General features: G+C 44.0%; 1 protein-coding gene across 3 annotated transcripts in view; it reads right to left on the bottom strand.

Moving 5' to 3' along the window:
- Positions 1–23,869, bottom strand: part of cacnb3a (calcium channel, voltage-dependent, beta 3a) — a 48,555-nt gene that overhangs the window by 16,117 nt on the left and 8,569 nt on the right. The window contains exon 1 of one of the 3 annotated variants that reach the window (XM_018725911.2): positions 12,436–12,635. The exons of the other annotated variants lie outside the window; for them this stretch is intronic. Coding sequence (XP_018581427.2) covers positions 12,436–12,477 — 42 coding nt within the window. The 5' untranslated portion in view covers positions 12,478–12,635. Of the gene's footprint in view, positions 1–12,435; positions 12,636–23,869 lie in introns of those variants that run through there. 3 annotated transcript variants of the gene reach the window in all.

The raw sequence follows: 23,869 nt of genomic DNA, 5'->3' as shown, positions 1-23,869 counted from the left end.
AAGCTGAGAAACATAAACATATGGACCTCCTATGGAGAAAAACAAAAAAAACAACATAAAAAATGCTGATGCTGTATCCCTGCAGAGGGTGTGTGATATTACATCTGCTGCTGTCTATGCTTAGTAAGAGATTCTATTTCTAAACGATGCAAATTGGATAGAAGCAGCGTGGTTAACTAGTTCAGTAAAGAACTCCTACTCAGAACTAGGCAGGAACTAGACTTGATCATAACCAAAAAGGCAACACCATGAAAAAAACACATTTTGTCAACAAGTCTAGTTACTTCAACACTGAGAATGATGTAATCACATACTGTATCTCAGAAAGACAGAGTCCTGTTGGAACACTGAAAACAGTCAGTGGTAAACATGTATCTTGCTGGGGCCCCCTCCACCCCTAGGCCCTCAACACTCCCTTCAGACTCCTCACTGGCTTGCGTGCTGTGAAGACAGGACCACAGCATGTCACCACCCCCTCTACCACAGGGTATAATTTATTATTTATAAAGCATAGGCAGAGGTGACTGCTTCAGTGCTGGGGGAAAAGCTCCCTCCTGTCCCAGTAAGACCCTCCTGTTTGGAGACTGGGCTCCACTGCTGCTGTGCATCTTGTTCCTGCGTCACGCGCTACACCTGCCGAAACCAGGCTCCCGTGGCCATCGAACACAAATGCGGACAGAGCAGCATAGAAAATTTTTGAAACAGGTATGCAATGTTAAAAGAAGAAGCATCTCCTGAAACATCTCACCCTGAGAAGAAAATAAGACTACCTGGGGCAATCATTCATTAATCTGAACAAGTACAGAAGATTCTTTAAACATCTGTGCCGTTTAACCAAACATACAAGAAGAAACTTCTCTTGACAGTCTCCTCCTGGATCCAGCAACCATCAAGGTGCTTTTGTGGACAGGAGAATATAGAATATTCTTCAAAACAGCAATGCAAAGTGTAAAAAAGAAGAACACCCTACTGTAGAAGAAGTAGTGCTCTTCATTAACTGCCAACCACAGAGTGAAAGTTGACATAGTTGCCAAAAACTTACTGTGCACACCACCTTTTAAATAACTACTCCAGCTATGCCAGAAACAAGAATTAAATTTAATATTCGTCCTTTGGATCCTACCTATCCTTAACTAGAAGTCTTTGACACACAGCAAAAGCAGGGCAGTTTCAAAATTTACATTTCATCGCACACCATACCACTGCCATCTGCCTTTCTCATACAACATTAAAAAACACACAATTATCACCAAGGCATGCTGGCAAAACGAAAGCCACCACAGAACATATCAAAATCTGCTCCTTAGTGTACTGGCTCTCTCTTTAATCTCAGAGCCTCGTACCTTGGCAATAAGCTAAATGTGATGATAGACTCTCTCCAGTTAAATCCAAAACACCCTGGCATGTTCCTGTCACACGCTGAGCCCCTCTTACCTGCTGCACTGAGCTTCCTTCTATGTGAAAATACTACCAAGGCCATTGAGCTGGTTCACCTTGAACTGTTACCACTTCAGAGAGGTACCTCAAGTGGTATCTGAGACAGCATTTCACCAGCCTGGTTACTAGAGGTCTGCCATCCCCACAGATCTCTAAGTCACTCTCAGCTTCCCAACTACCCCAAGCTTCTCAGTGACCCTGTATAACAGGAACAGACCTGACATGGAAGTTGGAAGTGATTAGTATCTCGTGATCCATGGGCTTCAGGTGTGCAGTTATGGCGAGGCTTGACTTCAGTGTCTTGAGTACCATCAAATTGTCAGCTCTTTGTCAAATTCCAAGATACATTCAGCAGCATTTAGCAACTCCTGAGAACAAGGGTTTGAAAACACTAGCAACTTCTCTAGTCACTCAATATGAAAAATTCTGCTTCTCCTATTTCGTCTAATAACGAATAAATTTTGGTGCATCTCTTTTGGTAGAAGAACCTCTTCCATGCGTGCATTGTAAGACAAAGTTAAATGCATGCAGTGATTAAAGCTCATGTGGTCCCACAGACCCTGACGGAGAAGAGCGGAGCAAAGATGTGAAGAACAATGGCACTCAGCGGTGCTCACTCACAGCAGCCTGTCAGCTCACCCTCCTGCCAGCCTCCTGAGCAGAGGAGCGCTAGTGTATTTCTGCTCCCCTCCTCCTCTTGGAGGCTGTTTGCTGATCTCCGTCCGTCGCACCTGGCTCTCCTCTGGCTCCTTGCTCCCCTTAGACTGTCTGCCTGTTGGTCCAGAAAGGGCACCCTTTCTTACTCCATTCCTGTGGCTCAACGGCTGTTGCTCAAGGCGTTCCCTTGCGTCCGTGCCCCCCTTCTCCTGCTCCCCTCCCCTATCCTCCTCCTGCTGTCTCTGGTTTTTCGAAATGGCAGGAGATACTCAGTGAAAGATCCACCCCGGTAAAGCAGATCGGAGGAAGAGCCACACGCAAGGGAGAGACCTACGAGAAATGCCCCTGAACATTACACCAATGTCCGCACACTGCTGCGCACCACAGACACGAAGTGTAGACAAGAAAAGAGAAGGTTAAGGGGAACACTGAAAGAAAAAGATTCTGAGTCAAGTGTGTTCCCGATGCTTTGTGTCTCTGCCAACGCCTGGAAAAAAAAGCAGTGCAAAAGTAAGCAGGCGCAGGAAGCCGTATGCAGACCGAGATCTATCCAGGTCTTGTTAAATAATTTATCTCTGTGTTTGTGTATAACCCCCATCCCCAACCCAGAGAACCTCCCCCACTCTCCAACTACCACATCATTGTAATGCACCCCCTCACTTTCCCCAGTACGCCTCCATCCTGCAATAGGATCACTTACACTGACGTTATGTAATATTTTAAGACAGCAGGTAAAAAAAAGAGCATGCGCATCTTTATATATTTAATCTAAGTCTGAATTCATTTCATGGATGTGGGAGAAACCAACAGAGCACATCAATTAATTTGCTATTTTTGGCAAACAGTTTCATATGTTCATACAGTATACCATATATGTTTATAAGGTTTTATTCTTTTTTATGTGTTGTTGCATGATTCAGCTGCTGCATCGATCCTTTAGAGATATGTGTGTCATTGAGGTCCTTCCACCATCGTAGTGTTAACGTAGACTTGTCAGATTTGAAAAACCCTGCAAAAACAAACCAGTTTCATAACTGTGTCGGAGGGTCCAAGGTTTTCTGTCAGTCTACATAATATGCCATAAAAATACTTTAACATGTTGACAACTTTCCCAGTCTAATTTACAATAATGCGCTGCACTTCATTACAGCATAATATGAAAATTCTTTTCATTTTCATAGCTACATAACAGAAGTGCACGGAATGTCTGACAGTTTTCTGAGCTGTTGGTTTCGATGACAAGGAGCCAGTTTTATGGTAATAATAAATCCAGAACTACTTTCATGCGTACTATTTGCAAGAAAAATATTTGTTGAAAAAGGCATGTAGTACACAAGGAATTGTTAAACAGGTGTAAGAGAACAAAAAATGTACCACTCCAAGTGGGCTCTGGACCACCACAGTCATGAGCGAGTGAGTGAGCTTGAGAATAAAAATGCTTAACAAAGACACTTTGAGATTTGCTTTCAAGTAGTCAAAATTAATAAACAGTTTATGTAAAATACTTTTGACTGTAAAACTAAGTAATAAAGGCAAAGGCACTTTGAAAGACTAAAATTATGCCATATAATAAAGTCTTTATTTTATATGGATACTGTACTGAAATATTTATTTTAAAAAGGACATCAGGACAGCATGTTCAATAGTGAGGAAGAAGCAAACAGCTTTCTCTAGAAAGAAGACCGCAGGAAAAAGTTCCTCTATTTGTATATCAGCTGATGACTGTGTCTGACTGGATGTCCCTGTTGAGTTTCAAAAATCATCAAAAGTTATAATGCTCCTACATGAAGTAGGTATCCAGATGAGCACTACAATGACAGGACTGCAATGAATCAAGTCAAATAGCCAAACTGAACAGTTCTTTTATATTAGAACAATAGTGGCATCACCCATGAAAATATGTTCCTTGTTGAAAATGACCGGGCCATGTCTGTCAATGGCAGAGCGATGATTAAGCAGAAATTTGTACAGATAATCTTCCTGTAAAAAGGGTCCCTGAAAATGAGATCCTACTAGGTAGAATTTTTCTACTGATAGAATTAGAAGCAGAAGAGTGAAGAGTCATAGCTGTCCTTCATTCCCTCTTCTTTTCGTGCTACAGCTTAAACCTTGCACTTAAAAAAGGATTTTCAATAGTCCTTTCCCAATAACCCACCTTTGTAGCAGGTCTGGAATAAAAAAGCAGTTAAAATTTAATTTCTTCTCAAAAATACAATAATTCACAACCATAAATGTTTCTATAGAACTGAAATTATCCAAATGATTTGTTATCAGTCCACTGGGATTCAAGTTACATGCTCTACTGACCTTCTGAGCATTCCAGAAAACCTCTTTGAAGGCTTTTGAATTTCAATTTTAATTTCATTTAAATTAATTACCTATACCAAATATTTCTGATCTGGACAATTGAGTATGTAATATGTAATTTAGCTGACTGCAGCATGTAATTGAGGATGTAATGATTTAATTAGGGTGCTCATCCTTTATCTAACAGGGTCTTAGAACAAAAAAACCACAACTGTTTATGAAAATATATACCCTTTTTCATATAATGGGCCTACTTTTTCAGTACAAGGGCTATCTTATTACTCAGTTATTTTAATTCCACAATGAGCAATCTTTTCTGTACACTGGCATCATTGCTTGTACCAGATATTTTGGGACAGAGATACACCAGGTCCAGAACACATGCATATAACTGCAGCCACAAGTCTGTTTGTCATTCCAAAGGATCTTTTATCACCAAGTTACAATCAATGAAAGGTGAATAATATTGACATCCCTCCAATTATTAATAGGTTATGTTCCGTAAAAACCTGTTATAGTAAATTTTTAAAAATCCAATGTAACACATCCATCTAGTCATTATCAACAACCGCCTGTCCATCAGGGTCGTGGTAGTCTGCTGTATCCTGCAAGCATATGGTGCAAGGCAGGCTACATGCAATGTGACATGGACCTGATAGCAGTACACTGCAGCAACAGATTTGTATCAACTTCAAATTACATTAAAACCCATTTACAATTCCTGGAAATGAAAAAAATACCATATAAAAATGTACAAAAATAATTCTAACCCTAACCATAACTCAACCCTAACTCAGTGCTGTTTTCCCATTAATCCCACAAAACGTGTTGGCGCCACTTTCAACTGTAATGATCATCTACTTATCATATCGATAGTACAGTACATGTCAATAAAACCCTAATAAAACACATGTTCCTCAATTTAAGGTTCAATAATTTATATTTATTTTTTTTCTTTTATTATCACACACACACGCACATTGTCTGAACCGCTTGTCCCATACGGGGTCACAGGGAGCCAGAGCCTAACCTTGCAACACAGGGCACAAGGCTGGAGGGGGAGGGGGCACACCCAGGACAGGACACTGGGATGCCAGTCCATCGCAAGGCACCCCAAGCGGGACTCACAACCCCAGACCCACCGCACAGCAGGACTGTGGTCCAACCCACTGCGCCACCGCACCCCGTTTTATTATCATTGATGTTTTATTTATTTTTTTTTATTATTATTATTTTTTATTTTAATAATCTTGGTGCTTTCCGAGATATGTAGACTGACTGTTGCTCAACAGTTGTTCCCAGTGGACAATGGTAAGTGTACAGAGTGAGGTAACATAGCGGTCTTCACCATGAGGTGGACACAAAGTAATTAAATGTTCTACACAGAGAATTCACAACACCAAACAGGCAACCTTAGCACTATGACAATTAGATGTCCATCTGGCCCCTGGTCCCTTTGGCCAAGAATCACGCACAAAGGTGGGCAAAGCATCAAGGTTAACTGCTCAAATATCTGGGGTCATTAAGCTCCCCCCGGCAGCAGCAACAGTTCACCGTGCCGTGACGGTAATTATGAGTGGCTGCTCTGAAACAATTTGCTCCCCCTGCCCCCAGGTGTCTCTGGGCTGTGCAGGTAGACAGTTTGTTTCAATCCAACCATTGCTGATAGTCACCTGTTTCCCTATACACTACAAACAGTGGATAAATGTCTCCCAGACATCATTAATCAATGTCAGGGCCAGTCACGGTGGACTGTGTGGAAAGCAAAATATGCTCTTTGTATTCAATAATTTCACCACACTAAGAGGAACAGGGTAACGTCATTTAGAATAGAGACGAGAGACCATGGAATACAGTGTGAAGCAGCGGCAGGTGTCCACTTATGCACAAAAAAAAAACATAAGAAATAATTAACAAATTCAACATTTACAACTTACCGTTACACTAGAAAAAAAATGCAATTAAACAAGTGCACCGGCTCTAGCGTCACAAGACTGTGTGGAATCTGCTTTTCAGCGTTGAGCGACTAACAGGCCATTGAGCGGCGTTATGGACGGAGGTGGCTGTTGGTGAGAAGAAGCCCTAAAAGCTCTTCTTTGTACGCTGCAGTTGAATAATCTGGCGACTAAAGGAGCTCATGGTGATCACTTCATAGAGGGGATGGGAGCCATTGTTCAAAATAGATACAAACTTCCTCCTCATCCTGGCCTCCGCTACTGCCTCCACAGAGTTGAGGGTCAGATTCATGACAGACCCCACTTTTCCTACAGACTTTTTGAGTCTGTGGGTCTCACCAGATGACATGTTTTTCTTTCAGCACATGACTGCATGAAAGATGACACTGCTGACTACGGTCCGATAGGACATGTATAGAACTAAAAGACACACACACACACACACACACACACACACACTTTCAGAACCGCTTGTCCCATACAGGGTCGTGGGGAACCAGAGCCTACCCAGCAACACAGGGCGTAAGGCCAGAGGGGGAGGGGACACACCCAGGACAGGACACCAGTCCGTCGCAAGGCACCCCCAGCAGGACTCAAACCCCAGACCCACCGGAGAGCGGGACTGTAGTCCAACCCACTGCGCCACCGCACCCCTAACTAAAAGACAAAAGTCAGTAAAAGACCGAAGTCTAACACAGTGCATCTGCACTGTGAGACCAGTCCAGTTTGTTGTTGATATGAACTAAGTATCTGGAGTGAAGAACCTCCACATCTGCACGCCGGATGGTAAGGAAGAATGTGGCAAAAATCTGCTAAGAGCTGCACAGACGCTTTTCTATAAAACAGCTCACACTGTTCGGTCACTTGTACTGCTTTTCCCAGTGATGCAGGTGAGTAATTTTTACTATGTCAATCCAGGGTAAGTACCTTGATCAAGGGCATTAAAGCAAGAGGTGGGAATTGAATGTAGGTCCTTCTAAGTTCAAAGGTGGAAACTCTAACCAGTGCGCTACCTGCAGCCCAACACAGTCACCTGCCATGCCATGATGCATAACGCCTCTCACTGTCTGACCAAAATGGATATGTTGGCACCATTTTCTATGTGAGCAGTCCAATGGGCTGCCTCTTTCAATCACTGCTGTAAGTTGCATGGCAAATTTGGCCACATCCAGGCTCCCGCCAGTGACTCTGCAGAGCAGCTCATCTCTGCACAACTGTGCACAGCTGCAGGACTCCTCACGTGGCCATCAATGCCTGGTTTGCACCCTCACAAGCACCAAGGCGAGCCAAATATAGCACAATAGCAACTGCTTCCCTTGCTTTCCGACCCCCTCTCTCACCCACCCCACCTTGCCTCCCACATCTCTCCTCCATTTCTTCCTGCCTTCTCTCTGTGGGGCACCTCATTTGGAAAATATACTGTTGATATCTGTTTAATATCAAGACGTGCCTGCGGTTGCTGGAGTCTACAAACACAATGCCGCAGCAGAATAAGAGGAAGGAGAAAAAAATAAAAAAACAGCACCAAAATGAATCTAACAAATTTGTCCCGTGCATCCTTAATTCTGTACTTCGCAGGCTCTGCTTCAAAGTAGGAGGTGGCGTGTATCAGGAGGTGCGATGCGGCTGGCGTGGGTGGAAATATGCCATACTGGACAAGCATCGCCACCACTGCATTCACATCCACCAGCAGCATGTGGATAAGGAGGACAGAACAATTCAAAAAAAATTCCTAAACATACAACATATGGCCTCATTGAATAATACATACAAGCTCATACCAAATGAGAAGCAAAATCAGGAGAAGCCTAAGTGCTCAAGCTGGGCAATGCTCTGCTCGCCACACAGAATGAAATATTTGATTAAGAGCATCATGAGCAATTAAAAATGAGCTGGAGAGAGCGAGTACAAGTAAGAGAAGGGATATGTCTTGTTCACAGTGCAGTGTGATACAAGTGCCGCACCGCTAGCCTATATTTGGGTCCTTGCAAGGAACTCAGCCCTGATTCTGTCAACTCGACACAGCCCAGCCTTTAAACAAAGAGAGCTGGACGCGGTGAAGGGGAGAGCCCCTCACAGAGGGAGCGGGGATGGAGGGGAATAGTTTTGGATTTCAGAGAGCCCCTGTCAATGACTATTAAGCTGCGGTCTCTGTCAACACCATGTCCCTGGACTTGGTTAAGTATGCTGTAGGTCCTGGGGAACCAGCTTCCAGGCAATGAATTGAACTTGTTCCTGCTCTGACCCGGTCAAAGCTCTCTCTGGAAAGCTCATCTCCCTCTACGCTGGGTAAGACTCTGGCGATTTCCTGTCTAACGCTTCCAAATGTGCTCGTGCTCCAGTTTCCGGGTGCCATCTCAAGCTGTGTCGTGCTACCGTGGAAAAGCATGTCCCGTGCAACATTTAGACTCTGTTTTTCTTTTTTTTTTTTCACGGTTCCATGAACATGAGTGTAGGCGGCAGTGAACTAGCATGGCACGGAGGAGCCAGCTGGCGGTAAATGCATATCGACGTTCTGTGGCCCAGCTGCCATAATATGAGCTGGCACGGCCTCTCTGAAACCGCGAATGCTGCAGCGTGAATGGAACCCCGTCCCTCCACCCCCCTAGACGGAGCTCCAGTTTTTGCCTCCAAACCACTGGAACATTCAGGCAATAGGGCTTTATATAAGCGAGCGCTGCTGGAGATAGGTACAGTACCAAGTATGTCGCCCGGATGTGCCCATCTCGTTGCGCTGGGGTGTGGTGCTCGCACACCCACTCAAAGCAAGGAGAGGCACGGAGAGCGTTGCTGTGACCCCAGGTGGATGTCACTGTACGTGAGAACACTAAACATGGACCCATCCCAGTACACACACATACAAACACACACACACAAATAGTACCCGGATCTCTGTGTACCTCTCTTTGTACTTGTATGGGTGGAAAGACATGGAAGTCACGGAACAGTGGCTAGTTGTAACAGATATGATGTGTGTGTGTGTGTGTGTGTGTGTGTGTGCGTGCGCATTGCGCACCCACCTGAATTGATGTTGTTGCTCCCTTTAAACTAAAGTACACATGGAAATGCATAAACATGCACACACGAGAAGGGGAGGGTATGCAAACAATATCCCCTGTGGCGTTATCCCAGCGTTAAAAATAATGCTGGAACACATAAATAAATAATTCATAGTGACCCTTCATGAAAGTGTTCAAGGTTTAAAACGCCCCGTCTCGGCACCAAACCTTTCCCTACAAATTTCAAAATTTAACATCAAACCATTAAATTCAAAAATCCTGGTCACGTTTCCCTGAGAGCAGAAAAGAAATAAAGAGGCGAAAACATAAATAAATAATGGCACATAGATTTTTTTATTCCTCGGTCAAGAATTTGAGAACAAAAGCATATTTTCCCCCTCTCATTCCCTCCTCCCAAGCTCATGGCTCATCTATGTCACACACACACACACACAGACACACATACAGACACACACACACAGCAGCCCCCTCCCCACAGCACACCCGCTCCCAGGATCCTCTGTGAGTCAGTGAAGTGCTCACTGGTAATAGGTGCAGCAGCTACAAGAAGCTGAGTTCTGCTCTAAGAGAGAGGGAAACCAGCGCAAAGAGCCCTGCTTATCTAACCCCACATCCACCTGGCTACAAAAGTGGTATTGGAACACAGAACAAGCTAGACTTGATGTGTCTAGGAGTGATTTTGCTAACGGGGACAAAGAACACCTCTGTGTTTCTGGTTCTCATTCTTCTGTACCTCCAGCTGCTGAGAAGTCAGTGATCGGGCTTCCTGAGCAAACCCTCTCTCTCAGAGACAGCCACACTCTTCAGTGCTCTGTCGGATCCATGGAGATTCCTTACAAACAGCGGGGTGCAAGTAGGTGGGGCGCAGCCTAACCATCTGTCAGGGAACTGACGAGGCCTTCCGGTCTGATCCTGCAGGTCAGCAGCCCAATATTAAACCACGTTAGCGTTCAGAAGCAGCAGGGTCTCGTGTAAACCCACGGTGCTGGGTGTCCAGTTTTGGCACTGACCGTGAACAGACAGTGTCCACACATGACTGCAGGACCAGGCCACCTGACAACAATTAAAACACTAAACCATGGTATCTGAGGTCCTCTCAATAGTAATGCGCAAGGATCGTAGAGGCAGCACCTTAATGAAGACACTGGAGCTCAAGCTTACCTTGCACCAGTACTGACATCTCCTAAAAAATGTCTGTTCTTCAGTGTACGTCTACTGTCTGGATTTATAAGAACTCACATACCACTGTCAGACACAGCCCAGTATTCATATAAAGAACATAAAAACATCACTGCTGTGCTCAAGACAGAAAGTTTTATTTAGAAACCAGCTCCTTTTGGGAGCCCTGTACAGTGTAATGCATTATTTGTATTTGTTACTGAGAGCAATACACCTGGAACATTTCACATTCAAATTCACAAAGATGACAACAAAACCACAAGTGATGAGTTTGCAGTTCTATCCCGTCACAAAATCAGATGAAACTGAAGTCGGCACAAACATCATTGAAACATGGCGATGTTCCTGAAACACACAAAATGTCTACAACTACTTGTCCCAAGTGGGGTTGCGGCAAGCTGGAGCCTGGTAGCGCAGGGACGCACCCCAGTCCCCTGCAGGGCACCCTAAGCAGGACTCAAACCCCAGACCTATCACACAGCAGGCACTGGCTAAACTCACTGCGCCACCACACTCCACAGCTGTCCTGAAAACAGACCTAAATAATTGAGGATCAACTGTGCTTCAGCTTTTAGACACCCATATGATAAATAAGTGATTGAGAGAGAATTCTGGAGCCACATCTCACCAGTATACTGAACTGACAGAGTTCCTAAGCACTCTCTCTTCCTTAAATAAAATCTAGATACTCTTATTTATAGCAGTGATAGCATGGGAGACCAGGGTTCAAGTCTTGGCATAGGACTTCCTAACAGATACCCTGTAATCCTACTGGAAGAGTGGAAAAAAAGTGATTTGGGTTTTTCGACACCTTTCAGAGAAGATCCACAGCCAACGCTGATGCGACGCAGGACACACAAGATGGTATACTGTGGATATATACAAGTAAAAACTGCGCAAAACTACTCTCAACTCACTCGGAAGAAGTATTATCCTAAATGTTGAAAATTTCTAATGCTGCCTCAGGTGAGGGAAATCAAGGTTTCATTTATCATGGGTGGTCAGTGCTCTATGTTAAAATTTTTCGAAGAAACACTGACACATGCATGCTGCGGGGCTCTCCAGGGCAGAAGGCGTATACCACCTGGCAAACACCTGAAACCTCACAGAACATACTCTGTTTCAAGGTCACAGTACCAAAAATAACACAAAAAAAAAAACACACACACTTAACTTATACATCACTTATACCTGGCAATGTTACCACACAGTTAAACAGTACTTTACACCTGGAACACAAATCCAGTCAAACTGCTCAGACCGCTTTATTATCGGCAGAGAAGCACATCCTTTGGTTCTGTTCTGTTTTGTCGAAGACAAAAAATACACTGAGACATTGCACTGAGACTTTAAAGTCGAATTTTGTTTCCAGTTACAGCATCTGGCTTCCAAACGAGAGCAGAAACAAGAGCAGCTCTGGTAATGGAGTGCGGAAGGTGATGACAAGTCGTGTCCCAAGTGCTGCCAGCGGAGGGAGCTAGAGGTACGAAACTGAAAGGCTGAGCTAAGACACTGCATTCCTCCCACTACAAGTTCCCCTTTACGTAATAACCATACATCTAGGCTTTCTCTATACACAATTCTGCTGCACACAGAGTACCTTCCACCGTCTTTGGAGCTTAATAGATAGCACTGCACAGACTAGTAAAATTATGTATATTCTGATCGCCAAAAGGATAAATCACACAAAGTCATGGCAGAAAGGCATGTAAAAAAGGAAATTAAAAGTACAGGGAGAAGAAGAGTGCAAAAAGAAGGTTGATAGAGACACGTGGATTGGTTGGCATCACAGGCTAGAAGAGGTGATGACATGACACACAGAGCCACAAATACGGAGACAGACAGAGAGAGTGACAGAGAGACAAAAGTGTCTCCCCTACCTCGCTGATGAGGAACGTGGCACTGGAGTCTGACACGGACATGGGACTCTAGCCCTGCTCCCTCACGCGGATCCCCATAGTACGGTGTTCGGTGCTCCCTGCAGCCCCTATTTATGGGCCGCGCCAAGCAGAGTGAGAAAAGACGTCTCAGCCTAAGTGCTCCATAACAACGTTACGAGGACTTGCGAGCTGTCTCGACTGCCATTCCCGCTACATAATTGATGCCTCGACTGTAGCTGGGGATCTGGCTGGGCCTTGTCTCCTCCCTCCCTCCCTCCTTCCCTCCCTCCCTTCACGCGTCTCCTCCTCGCTCTCCCCCGGCCCCCACTCTACTTCCTCTCTCCTTTTGATCCCAAGCGTCACGATGGGCAAACTTGGTCTCACCATACATTCCCAGCCTGCAGCTCACTGAAATCGCTGTAGGATGCGACACTTTCCCCGCACTCCCGCCACTCCTTAATTTGGAAACAACATGTTCCCGATTTCAAAGTAGTGGCAGGCACAATTCAAAGAATTGATACTCTGTTTTAGATCTTCCAGCCACGTGACATGGTCAGTCGGACTTGGACAGGTAGACAATGGGTGGCAGCCATCGCCATGTCCTACAGGCCACTCGTGCAGCGGCTCCAGCGTGGGCTCGAAGAGAGGCCAACAGGGCTCTGGAGAGGAGGCTGCGGATTCCATCGCCCTGGCAGAGTGTTCTTTACCCCATTCGCCTGTGCATGCCTAAGGACTGCCACTAAGTGCACTCTCCTTCTAATGGCTTTCTGTATTAATGTCTTCAGGCTGGATTTCTCCTTTGCTCCTTTCATTTACGTACACATTACAAAGGCAGGCTGCCTCCTTAATTCTCAAAAGCAAAGGAGAAACTGAGGGTTTTTTTCATCATTAGCTGCGCTGTGATGATTACTGCCCTTTTTTTAAACTGCTGATGTGGAGCTTGGCACAGAGGGAGAAGATGACTGAAGACAAAGCAAGGAGGATAGGCAAAGGAGAGGCACAAGAGCAGGGTGAACAGGGTAACATGGGGCTGGGGTGGTGGGCTGAACTGCGTGACTCTCTCCTAATTCTGGCGTCAAGATAAAGCTTTTCACTTAGGCTGACTCATCTAAACTTAGGTTCCTGTCACTTGGCAAATTCTGCTCTGGGACAGGTCCTCACGTGAGATGTTGAGAAAACCTCTTTGGCTACAAGCACAATAATCTGACACGTGATTTCTCCTATCTAATGACAAGCTCTTGCCTTTCTAGGAGCTCCAGTGACAGTGCCCGCTTCACACCGAAAACCTCTGTCCTTCCATCAGAGCTCAACGACTGGTATAACCCAAGAACACAGCCATATCCAAAACCAGCTTGACCATCATCAGCCCATGGAGAGTCTTGGCAAAATCATTGACCGCACTGAAACACTGAATACACTGTGCAGCTCCTTAGGTGGATGGGCTGACATTTCCTCCACTGCTGACCTACAACAGCAGTGGCTCGAGACACATGCATCCCTTTGCAGTGCCCGGTCTAACATTACTCCAGACTGCTTACTGTACACTATTAACCAGCCATCAATAGTTTCCTAAGAGCCATTTAAAGCACATTAGCCCAGAGCCACAGGCTCATGGACAGCTCTGAGTGTTCACCTGCCGCAACCGAGCAGAGCCAAAGAGAGGGCTGCGGAGAGGGTGCATCGATGGGCATAGGAACAGACATGCAGGAAGAGGAGAGCAAACAAGAAACACCTGGGTCAGAGTGTCATGTTCACGTGCCAAATCAGACACCCATGTGTCAATTTCAAACAATTAATGCAGTCATACTTCACTGCAACCCTCATACAAGTATGAACTCATTTATATTCATTTATTTAGCATTTTACACTTTTCTCCAAAGAAACTTGCAATTTTACGGTAATTAGTTATTTACCCATTTATAAAGTTAATTTCTACTGGAGCAACTTCAGTTAAATACCTTGCTCAAGAGTACTAAAGCTGCAGGTGGGATTTAAACCTGTGACCTTTGGGTCGAAAGGCAGCAGCTCTCACTACTACAGTACCAGCTGCTCCATAACACACACTTAGGTGCAGACATCCACAGAAATACATGAGTACATGTCATTTCCATGGGTGCAGTACTCGCTGCATTCAGATACACACAGACACACACAGTCTTTGGACACAGGCACACGGCGAATACACAGCACAGAGACACAGAAACGCACAGTTCACACACCACTCAGGCTAACACATTCATACATAAACTTTGCACACAGAACTCAAACTACACACACCTTACACACAAGACTCAAGCAAACACACGCATACAGACACACTCGCTCCTCTTTTCCTCATGAGAACAGGCTTTTACTGCTCACACTCATGAAGTATTTAATCCATCCAGCGAAGGAAGCCCCGCGGCTTCTGCCACCACCGAAGGGAGCGACAGGCTGGGACTGCAGATGTGCCCGGAGTGCCCGTGCTGAGCATGTTGCCCTGGCCCGAAAATATGAGGCACACAACTCCAGAGAAAGCACTGTGCCATCAATGGCGGAGATGGATAGCTGCAGTGGTGCCCATTACACTGCCATTACTGCTCACTACTTCCCCTACAGCACACAGCCTTCCCATATACTGAAATATTGCTCTGATCTAGTTTCCAAGTTCATTTTTACTGCAAGAAGCAAACAACAACAAAAAACATAACTATTTTAGAATACAATAACTCCCACTGTAGTCTTATAATTATTTCCCCAACTATGTGGAAACCTATGTGCTGCACTGTAAAGTTACTTACAGTTTATATAGAAGGAGATTAAAAAAACTGATAAAGGTAATACTTGAAGGCACACAAAAGAATCTCCTGGAAAATAAAAAAAAATTACATTTTACAGAATTAATTGAGTGAGTAAAGAGATCGAACAGGCAGATACATCTGGCTCAAATACCAGCGTATGAGAGCACAGATGTGGTTCGCCTCCCCTCAGGTGCAGAGGTGCAGAGGATGAGAGAGATAGGTCCTGAAAGCAAACCTGTGTGTCCCGTCTCTTGGAAACAGGAAGAGAGGGAAGGGAGGGGAAGAGACGGGGAGCCCCATACTTACTCAGTCGGAGAGTGCGGTGGGGCTCTTTGCTTGCCCGGCTACTCAGTCATGGTGCGTTGTACTGGCCGCTTAGGATGAAGTGTACAGTAGCGCTCTTCAGGTCTTAGACTCTGAGACTCTCTCTCTCTCTTGCTCTCACTCTCTCTCTAACGCACACACTCAGACACTTGGTTGGCAGCTACGTCACCAGGATAAATCCATCATGCTCCCTCTTCAACCCTCTTCCTCACCCGACTCCTTCTCTCTTTGTGGTCTTTCATTTTGCATGGGTGCTGCACCAAGAACACGGATTGAGGGAAAAATTTAAGGTTTAATTTTAGTCCAAGAGAGGCAATCCTTCAGTAGCTGCATGACCCTTGAGATGGGGAACACAGAATTGAGCGAGTCCAAGGTCCTGGACCACATCAAGAGAAAAATATTAATAACCCCTTGCAATGTCACTCAGGTGAATAAAATGTATTAGTTGCTTCACTTTGGTTTTTGATCTTAACCGCAGAATGTGGGGACCCCACTGTGTGAGAAGAAGACTGAATGTCCTGAGACAGAGGTAGGTCAATGGTTCAGTTCCCAAGAGAGCCCTGTCAGTTTACTTAACCCAGAGAGAAAGTGTGACAAAGAAACCCAGCAGCTTATCCAGGATGCTGCAACCTCACAGCACAGACCTGCAGATTGTCGGGCAAGAACCATGAGAACCAAGTGCTGACCCTGTATTGCAGACACAAGCCGATAGAATGTCAGACACCTCAGACTGGGGTCTGGCTGCACTTCGATCTGAGCCCTGTCTCTGCCTTAAGGGACTGCGAGCGTGGGGCCTCTCTTGGATTCAGATCTTTCTGGGATCTGGCCCCAGCACGATGCCAGGCATAGTGGTCACAGCTCGCTGAGCGCTGACAGCCAGAAGCTGGGGAGCACCCCTCACACCACAAAGAGCCGCTGTCACCCCGAGTCTGCCTGCCTGCCGGCCATGCCCCATCACCTCCCTGGTCTTGTCCACCTCCCGTCTGCCTCCAACACCCAGAGTCAAAGCATCCTGCTCAAGCGCATTTTCTGCTGTGTTCTTGTGTGTGTTTTCTTTGACTTTTGACTGTTTCCGTCAAACTTTTCTGACAACCACATAAGCCATTTGCCTCGGCACAAACAAGGTTCAGGAAGTTGTTCTGTCATTGCCTCAAAGTGTGATTGGCAAAAATTCAAAACAAATAAGAAACTAAGGTTCAGAAAACAATAAATAATCAATTAAGCCCCCATCCATAGCACATTTCACTAATTTCTTTGCTGCCCTTTGCATTCTGAGGCACATTTGCTTTTCGGAGCAGAACAAAGAGGTGTAGAGCATCATACTGTGACATAAACATGTCATGCTATGTAAAGGAAAGCTAATATGCTCTTGATTAGTGTTTACATTTGCATTTTCTATGTATAGTAACAAGGTAAATATCTTCCTACCCAGAGCCCATATAGGGCCAGTTGGTAGCGTAGCAGTTGGCACTACTGCCTTGCAATGAGAAGGTCCTGGGTTTGAATCCCTACTCCTGAACAAGGTGATTAGCCTGAGCTGATACAGTAAGAAAGCTGACCTGTATAAATGGTTAAATAAATGGTTAAATCATTGTTAGTTGCTCAGCATACAAGGCTTAAACTATGAGTCACTTTAGCAAAGATGAATGAATGCATAAATAATGTACACTAATTAACAAAAGAGCACCCTTCAGGATTGCACTGGGGGGTTGCTTCAGTGACCACAAATCACCACAGTGCAAAAATTTAAAAAACCTTTCTTTCCTTCCTCAGTTATGAAATTATCAACATATTAGATTCCATGCTAAAAGCTGGAAAATTACATGAAATTCAAAAGTTAAAAAAATTAATTAAACAAACTGTCAAACGGTACAATTTTTCTAATGACAATGTTTGTCTTTGCACACTATACAAATTGTCATTAATTATTATTATTATTATTATTATTACTAATTCGTTGGTAGCTCTTTTTTATTGATTTTATTCACAACACATGGTCAAAAAAACAGCATAAAGATAGTCAGTACACTGAGAAAAAGCAAATGTGTTCACATACCTAGACAGAGGACTCAGGGTCAAAAAATTACAATTTATCACAGGTATATGCGGCAGTTTCTAATAACTTCCAGAAGGGTGCCCAGATATTCCAGAACTCATTGCAGTTGTCAAGCAAATTAAATGTCAGTTAAGAGGTAGAGATTTAAATGCTTCTGTGGACCACATGTACAGAGGGAACTTCAGAACATAACCACAGCATTAAAATACATTTTTTTGCTAAGTAAGTCAGAGTAGATAGTCTGTGTACCATAAAATCATCAAGAAAGGAGTTTAGATTGTGATTTAACTACTTAATAGTTGGGGAGAAATCACACACACACACACACACCTTCTGAACCACTTGTCCCATACAGGGTCACAGGGAACCGGAGCCTACCCGGCAACACAGGGCATAAGGCCAGAGGGGGAGGGGACACACCCAGGACGGGACGCCAGTCCGTCACAAGGCACCCCAAGCGGGACTCAAACCCCGGACCCACTGGAAAGCAGGACCCGGTCCAACCCACTGTGCCACCGCGCCACCACGCCCCCCATAGGAGAAATCACATTTTTGGCTAAAGATTTCTTGGATCACTTTACGGTTGTTCATTCTGAAGAAATGAACAGCACGTGGATAACCAAGTCGAGTGAGGCAGCTTCCTGAACTGCTATTAGAGGTATGTTCTTTGGTCACGAGTCCAGCACAGCACAGCATTCAACCTGTGTTTGCTGTATTCCTGGTGGCATCCATCCACATATTCAAAATTTTCTTGTTTACGAATCACTATTTTCACACTTATAATACTGTGCTCACACCTCATCAAGGCAGCAGCCTGAGCAACTGCCAAGGACAATTTTCAGCAAGCAAGAATGTATTTTATTTTGATCTATTTTTAGTGCAACAGTTAAAGTGGTAGCCGTTTTCACCAGCTGATGTTGCAAATTAAACTGTGAACGATGACCACTGGAAGCATGCTGTCAGCACCATATGGTGATTCTTGGGAAGATACCTATAGCAGATTACAACAGGCCGCTCAATAAACCAGCTCCACCAAGACGAGGCAAGAGGGAAGCCTGGTGCCAGACAGAGCAGAGTTCCACATTCATCGAAATTAAATCAATGCACATCTGACAATCCAAGGCCACCCTTGGGGTAACATCCAATTTGTCCAGTCTCTTGATTGCCTGTATGGACGACTCCTCAGAAGTCCAACAACACTGTAAATACTGCACTTTACAGTCTATCCAGAGATTTGGGTTTCTATTAAAAGGCACGGTTTGTTCTTGTCCCCCTCTGCTATTGAGGTTTAGCTCTTATCAAAGAGATCCAGCAAAGTCTAGTCTCTATTTTTGTCTGCATGAATATTTATAAGCGGGCAAACCTAGAACCTGTTTTGATTGTGAATGATTGGCTGGTGCAAAAATCTGACAGATATATATAGTCTATTAAACCCAAATAAGTTACAATCTCACTCTTTACGAATATTCATTAGCATCTGATTAGTGGAACTTTTAAGGTTCAACATAAAGGGAAATATATGGGTTGAGGGTACCTCAAGAACACTGTGTAGTCTCTTTTTCATTCTTTCGCAAATCACAACAAACAACAAGGAACAAGTCTAAAAATCGGGATACTTGGTAGAAGTCCAATACATGTTGATGTGACACCCTCATGTAGTAAACAAAATTTCTTCGAAGTCATTTGTATATTATGACACATGCATTTCCATATGTACATGCATAATTTAAGTATAAGAAACCCTTATAAGCTTGTACACAAAACTGTAGCTTAAAAATCTTGCAAACACACCATGGTTTCCATTGTGAAAATCAATTCTCAGCACTGCACAAGTTTGTATTCTTCCCAGTTTATTTTTTTATGTTCTAAACTTTTATGGTGTCACATTGTTGACTCTGAAACTTGCTTCTTTTGTTGAAACTCAAAAACCTACAAACGTGTTTGGTCAGTTCTACTATAACACAATAGCTGTGTTAATGTGAAACATGGCATTATGCCACTTCACGTGATAAAAATGTTTCAATGGGAAAAGTAGCGTTAAGGGTAGAGCACATGAAGTACAGTAGTCATCACGTACTGAAAACTATCTATTCATTTTCAATAACTGTTTGTCCTTATCAGGGACACGGCACCCCAGAGCCTATCACAGAATCATTGGCGGGTTCACAATGAACAGGATGCCAGTCTATCACAAGGTTGCCACCTACACGCTACAGGCAATATGGCATCACCAATCTACCTGAACTGCATGTCTTTGGACTGTGGTAGGAAACCAGAGCACCAGGGGGAAACCATGCAACCTCCCCGCAGACAAAGCCAGATTTGAGCCTATGCCCAGACAGCTCAGTCACTGTGAGGCAGCATTACATGCTGCACCACCGTGCACTGCACTAAATGCATATTATATTTTGCAATACAACAAATTCCATGCTTCACTCCAGTTCTGCAAAAGATATCTGACCATTTCATTTATATATATATAACATTATATGAGAAATTATTCCTTACTCAAAAAGTTTATAAATTAAATGTAACAGGAGTGCACAAGGGCCTCACCATCAACTCTATATGCCGCTACTTGTGCAATGTGCACCAGCAAAATACTGTGGTACCGGACCAAGCAGCTGTACTTTGAAAATCAGGTGTCTGACTCTCCATTTCTGTCTGCTGGTGAACTGCACTTTTCTTTACTGTGAAATTTGCGTTGCTTTAGAACAAAGTGTCTGTTAAATGAATAAAAGTAATAAAATGCTAGTTCGCACGCGCACACACACACGCTGAAGCCACTTGTTTCGAGTAGGGTCATGGCAAGCCAGAGCCTAACTCATAAACACAGGGCACAAGGCTGGAGGGGGAGGGGACACACCCAGGACAGGACACCAGTCTATCACAAGGCACCCCAAGCAGGACTTGAAGCCCAGACCCACCAGAGAGCAGGACCCAGCCAAGTCTGCCGCTCCACCAAGCCCCCTACGTAATAAAATGTAATTTCATAAATTTTATAAATGTAATTTTAATGTCAACAACACAGAACTCTCCACAGGGTGGGTTGCACCAGGAAGGCTTTTTGGATGGAAACAGAATGGAACAGTGAATCCCCACAATCCTTCAATGCACCTGGGCATTTAGAGTGCTCTGGCAGTGGTATTTACAACATAGTGTAAATAAGAACGCACAATAAAGAACCACGCCCAGACCTAGACCAGATTTTTTGTGCTCATCTCCAGCTCTGGCATCCCTTATTCTTACCCCATACATCACACAAAATTTGCTAATACCCACTACAGGTGTAGTAAAGTACCTTTTATTTCTAAATACATAGTCTTTATTACGTTAAGAAGCTAAAGCATAATTGTAAGAAATTTTAAAACAATGTAAGTTTTATGTTGTCTACTTAACAAGGTAACAATTTTGCATCAGCTCAAAGCTGCAGCTATTATGTGGAGGTGGAGGGTGATGAAGAAACATTGGTAGATGTAGAAGCCATAAGATCATCTAGAGCTTGTTCACCAGCTGTTTGGTATTCCTCTATTTCAAAACCTTAATGCAGCACTTACTATTTACAATTGCTCTCTATCGCTGCATCAGATGAAGCTTTGGTGCACAACTCGAATTGGTACGCTAGCTGTCTTTATGAAAAAATAAATACTCAGTACTTCTCAAAAAAGTTGTAATGGTGAAAAGTTTAAGTGAGGAACTCACTGTAATAGAAAATGCAAAATTAATCCATGCCAAATATGTATGTTTTCGGGTAACTGGAAAACATAAACTATGACATCTGCAGTGAATTTGGAGTTAATTAAATTTATGTGGCGGTTTTTTGACTGATTTTGATGGTGTCAACCTTGCCGCTCAGCTGTAAAAAGTAAAAAACAAAGCTGTAATACAAGTTCCTTCTGGCACTGCAGGGTGATTTTCCTTCCTAAATTTATATCAACATAATTTTTCATCAACGGCTGCATTGCTAAATTCTGAACACAGAGCCAAAATCTGCACCAATCGTGTAGTGTTTGAAAATAAAAAGATGCCAAATGTTTATTTATAGTCAGTAGACAAGGACCACACACATTTCTGCAGAACTGAGTCCTTACTGAGGTCTCTGCTGCACATAACATTCTGTCAGAAGCTTAAGACACAGTTGGAGTCAAGCAACAACTGCGCTGACCCCCAATGATACTGTGTTGCTTCCATTTCTTTAACTCCAGTGAGTTTGCAATTTATAATTTATAGGGTTATAATGCACGAAATAGACAGGCAAGTGGGTGGGCGAGAGGGAGGTGAGGCCTCCATCTGAATTCTGAACACTCTCGCCAAGTGAATAAAACATAACAGAGGGGAGCTTGAAAGCTAAAGTGCACACATTCGGCATTGCTGGCAGGAAGTGGGCATTCCTGTAAGTCATTGGGCACCATTACGCGCCCACATCTGTCAATCTGTCCCTGAAAGTTCTCAGTGCCTTACAGCAAGAGAACGGGGTTTATGTTGGGTAACCGTGCACATCTAGTAACCCGGATCACACGTGGTCAGCTTATCTTGTACGTTGATGCACACACCGAACATGGTTTATATGCTGCATGTTGTCCCAATGACGGAGGGGCAAGAGAGACAGGAGGGTGTCACCGTAAAACAGGACAAATGGAAACAAATGTCAAAGCCAAATTGGTGACATATGTGAACATCCAGAATGCAGAATGAAGTAGAATAGTCAGACCCGGTACTGTCTCCCTGCAGAAATCTGGAGGCCTAGAATAGAATGGCCCTTCACTGAGAATAAAGAGAAAGCAAGGGCGGGGGAGAAGGGGAAAGGGAGAAAAAGAGAGATAAAGACAAAGGGAGAGGGAGAAAAATGGCACTCATGTATGCAAGCAAGATGTGTGTGGGTGGCACAGGCTTCCATTCCGCTTTTCATCTGAAATCACTAAAACAACCTGAATGCAGACATCTTTCGTTCTGCTGCTTGCTCCCGGCCCACAGTTTGGACACTGACATTTAACACGTGAGAGAAGAGCCAAAGCGATGAACAGATGGAATGATCACAGTTAAACATTTGAGAAGATGTAAAAGCTCTGAAGTGCTCCTGATGTAATCGGAAGATGATCGCCAGCATAAAAAACTAACTGGGCCGCTCGAGTGTTAGCTGCTTTCATGCAAATAAATCAGAGCACAACAGCGGAAAGCCGTGCACAATTTCCCTTCTAGCAAGTCCATCTATCAGACATTCGCTGTTTAAGCCATGCCTTAAAATGCACGCACAAGTGTACTGAAAGGGAGAACAAACACATCTTGTTCAAAGCAGATTCTGTTCATTTGCTTACCCAGAAGCCCCTGCTCTTGTTACGATCTCTCAGAATTAAACGTATTAAACTTTCGTACATTCTTGGAGCATTTGGATGTAATCATACTTTGTTCTCTGAATATTTTTTAGACTCCATTTATGTATTTACAGGAGTCAGGTAACTTTATAAAAACAGCTAATGAAACATTTATCCATTTAACTGATGTTTTTCTCTAAAGCAACTTATATTTATTTGCCCACTTATATAGCCAGGTAACTTGACCTGAGCAATTGAAGGTAAGTACCTGGAATACTTCGGCTCGAGGTAGGATTCAAACCAGCTACTTTGGGTCCAAAGGCAGCAGCTCTCACCACTACACCTCCACCAGCTGCACCAGGTGTTCAGCAAAAGTGTTACTGTTACTCAGTGTTGTCATTTGCCCAAAAGTTTAATCACATCCATGAGGACAAGAAGGAAAAAGAAGGAAAGGAAATAGATACACTGGGTTCCAGAGTTCCTCCAAGTTTTGTACTGTTATCCTGGTAGCTCTGTCGGGGTCCACTGTGCTGGGTCACAAGTAAACTAGATCTTATTTCAGGAAAGCACAACTAGTCCTTTCATTTTTCTAGAGGTGCACTTAATTTTTGGATTTTCCCCAACAAAAAGTTTTGTGTGACATTATTGCAGTGCTGCTTAGCACTATTTTCCTCTGGTGTTGTGTAAAATCACATTAAATCGGTAAAAGGAGGCAATAAAACAATCCCTCAGATTGACACCATGGATGAGGAGTGTTTGACATGAAGCCTCCTCTGCTGAAACACAAAGGAAACCTTGCAGAATGTGCAGTCTGTCAAGTTCTAATGTATCAGTCTGTTTCTCCCCAGTCACACAAATTGTGTAACATTATTTAAAAAAATGTAGTACTTTCAGGGGGGTGCGGTGGTGCAGTGGGTTGGACCAGGTCCTGCTCTCCGGTGGGTATGGGGTTCAAGCCCTAC

The sequence above is a fragment of the Scleropages formosus genome, chromosome 22 (assembly GCF_900964775.1).
Source record: "Scleropages formosus chromosome 22, fSclFor1.1, whole genome shotgun sequence".
Classification (NCBI taxonomy): domain Eukaryota; kingdom Metazoa; phylum Chordata; class Actinopteri; order Osteoglossiformes; family Osteoglossidae; genus Scleropages; species Scleropages formosus.
The sequence above is the reverse complement of the archived record's forward strand: the minus strand, read 5'-3'. Positions and strand labels throughout refer to the sequence as shown.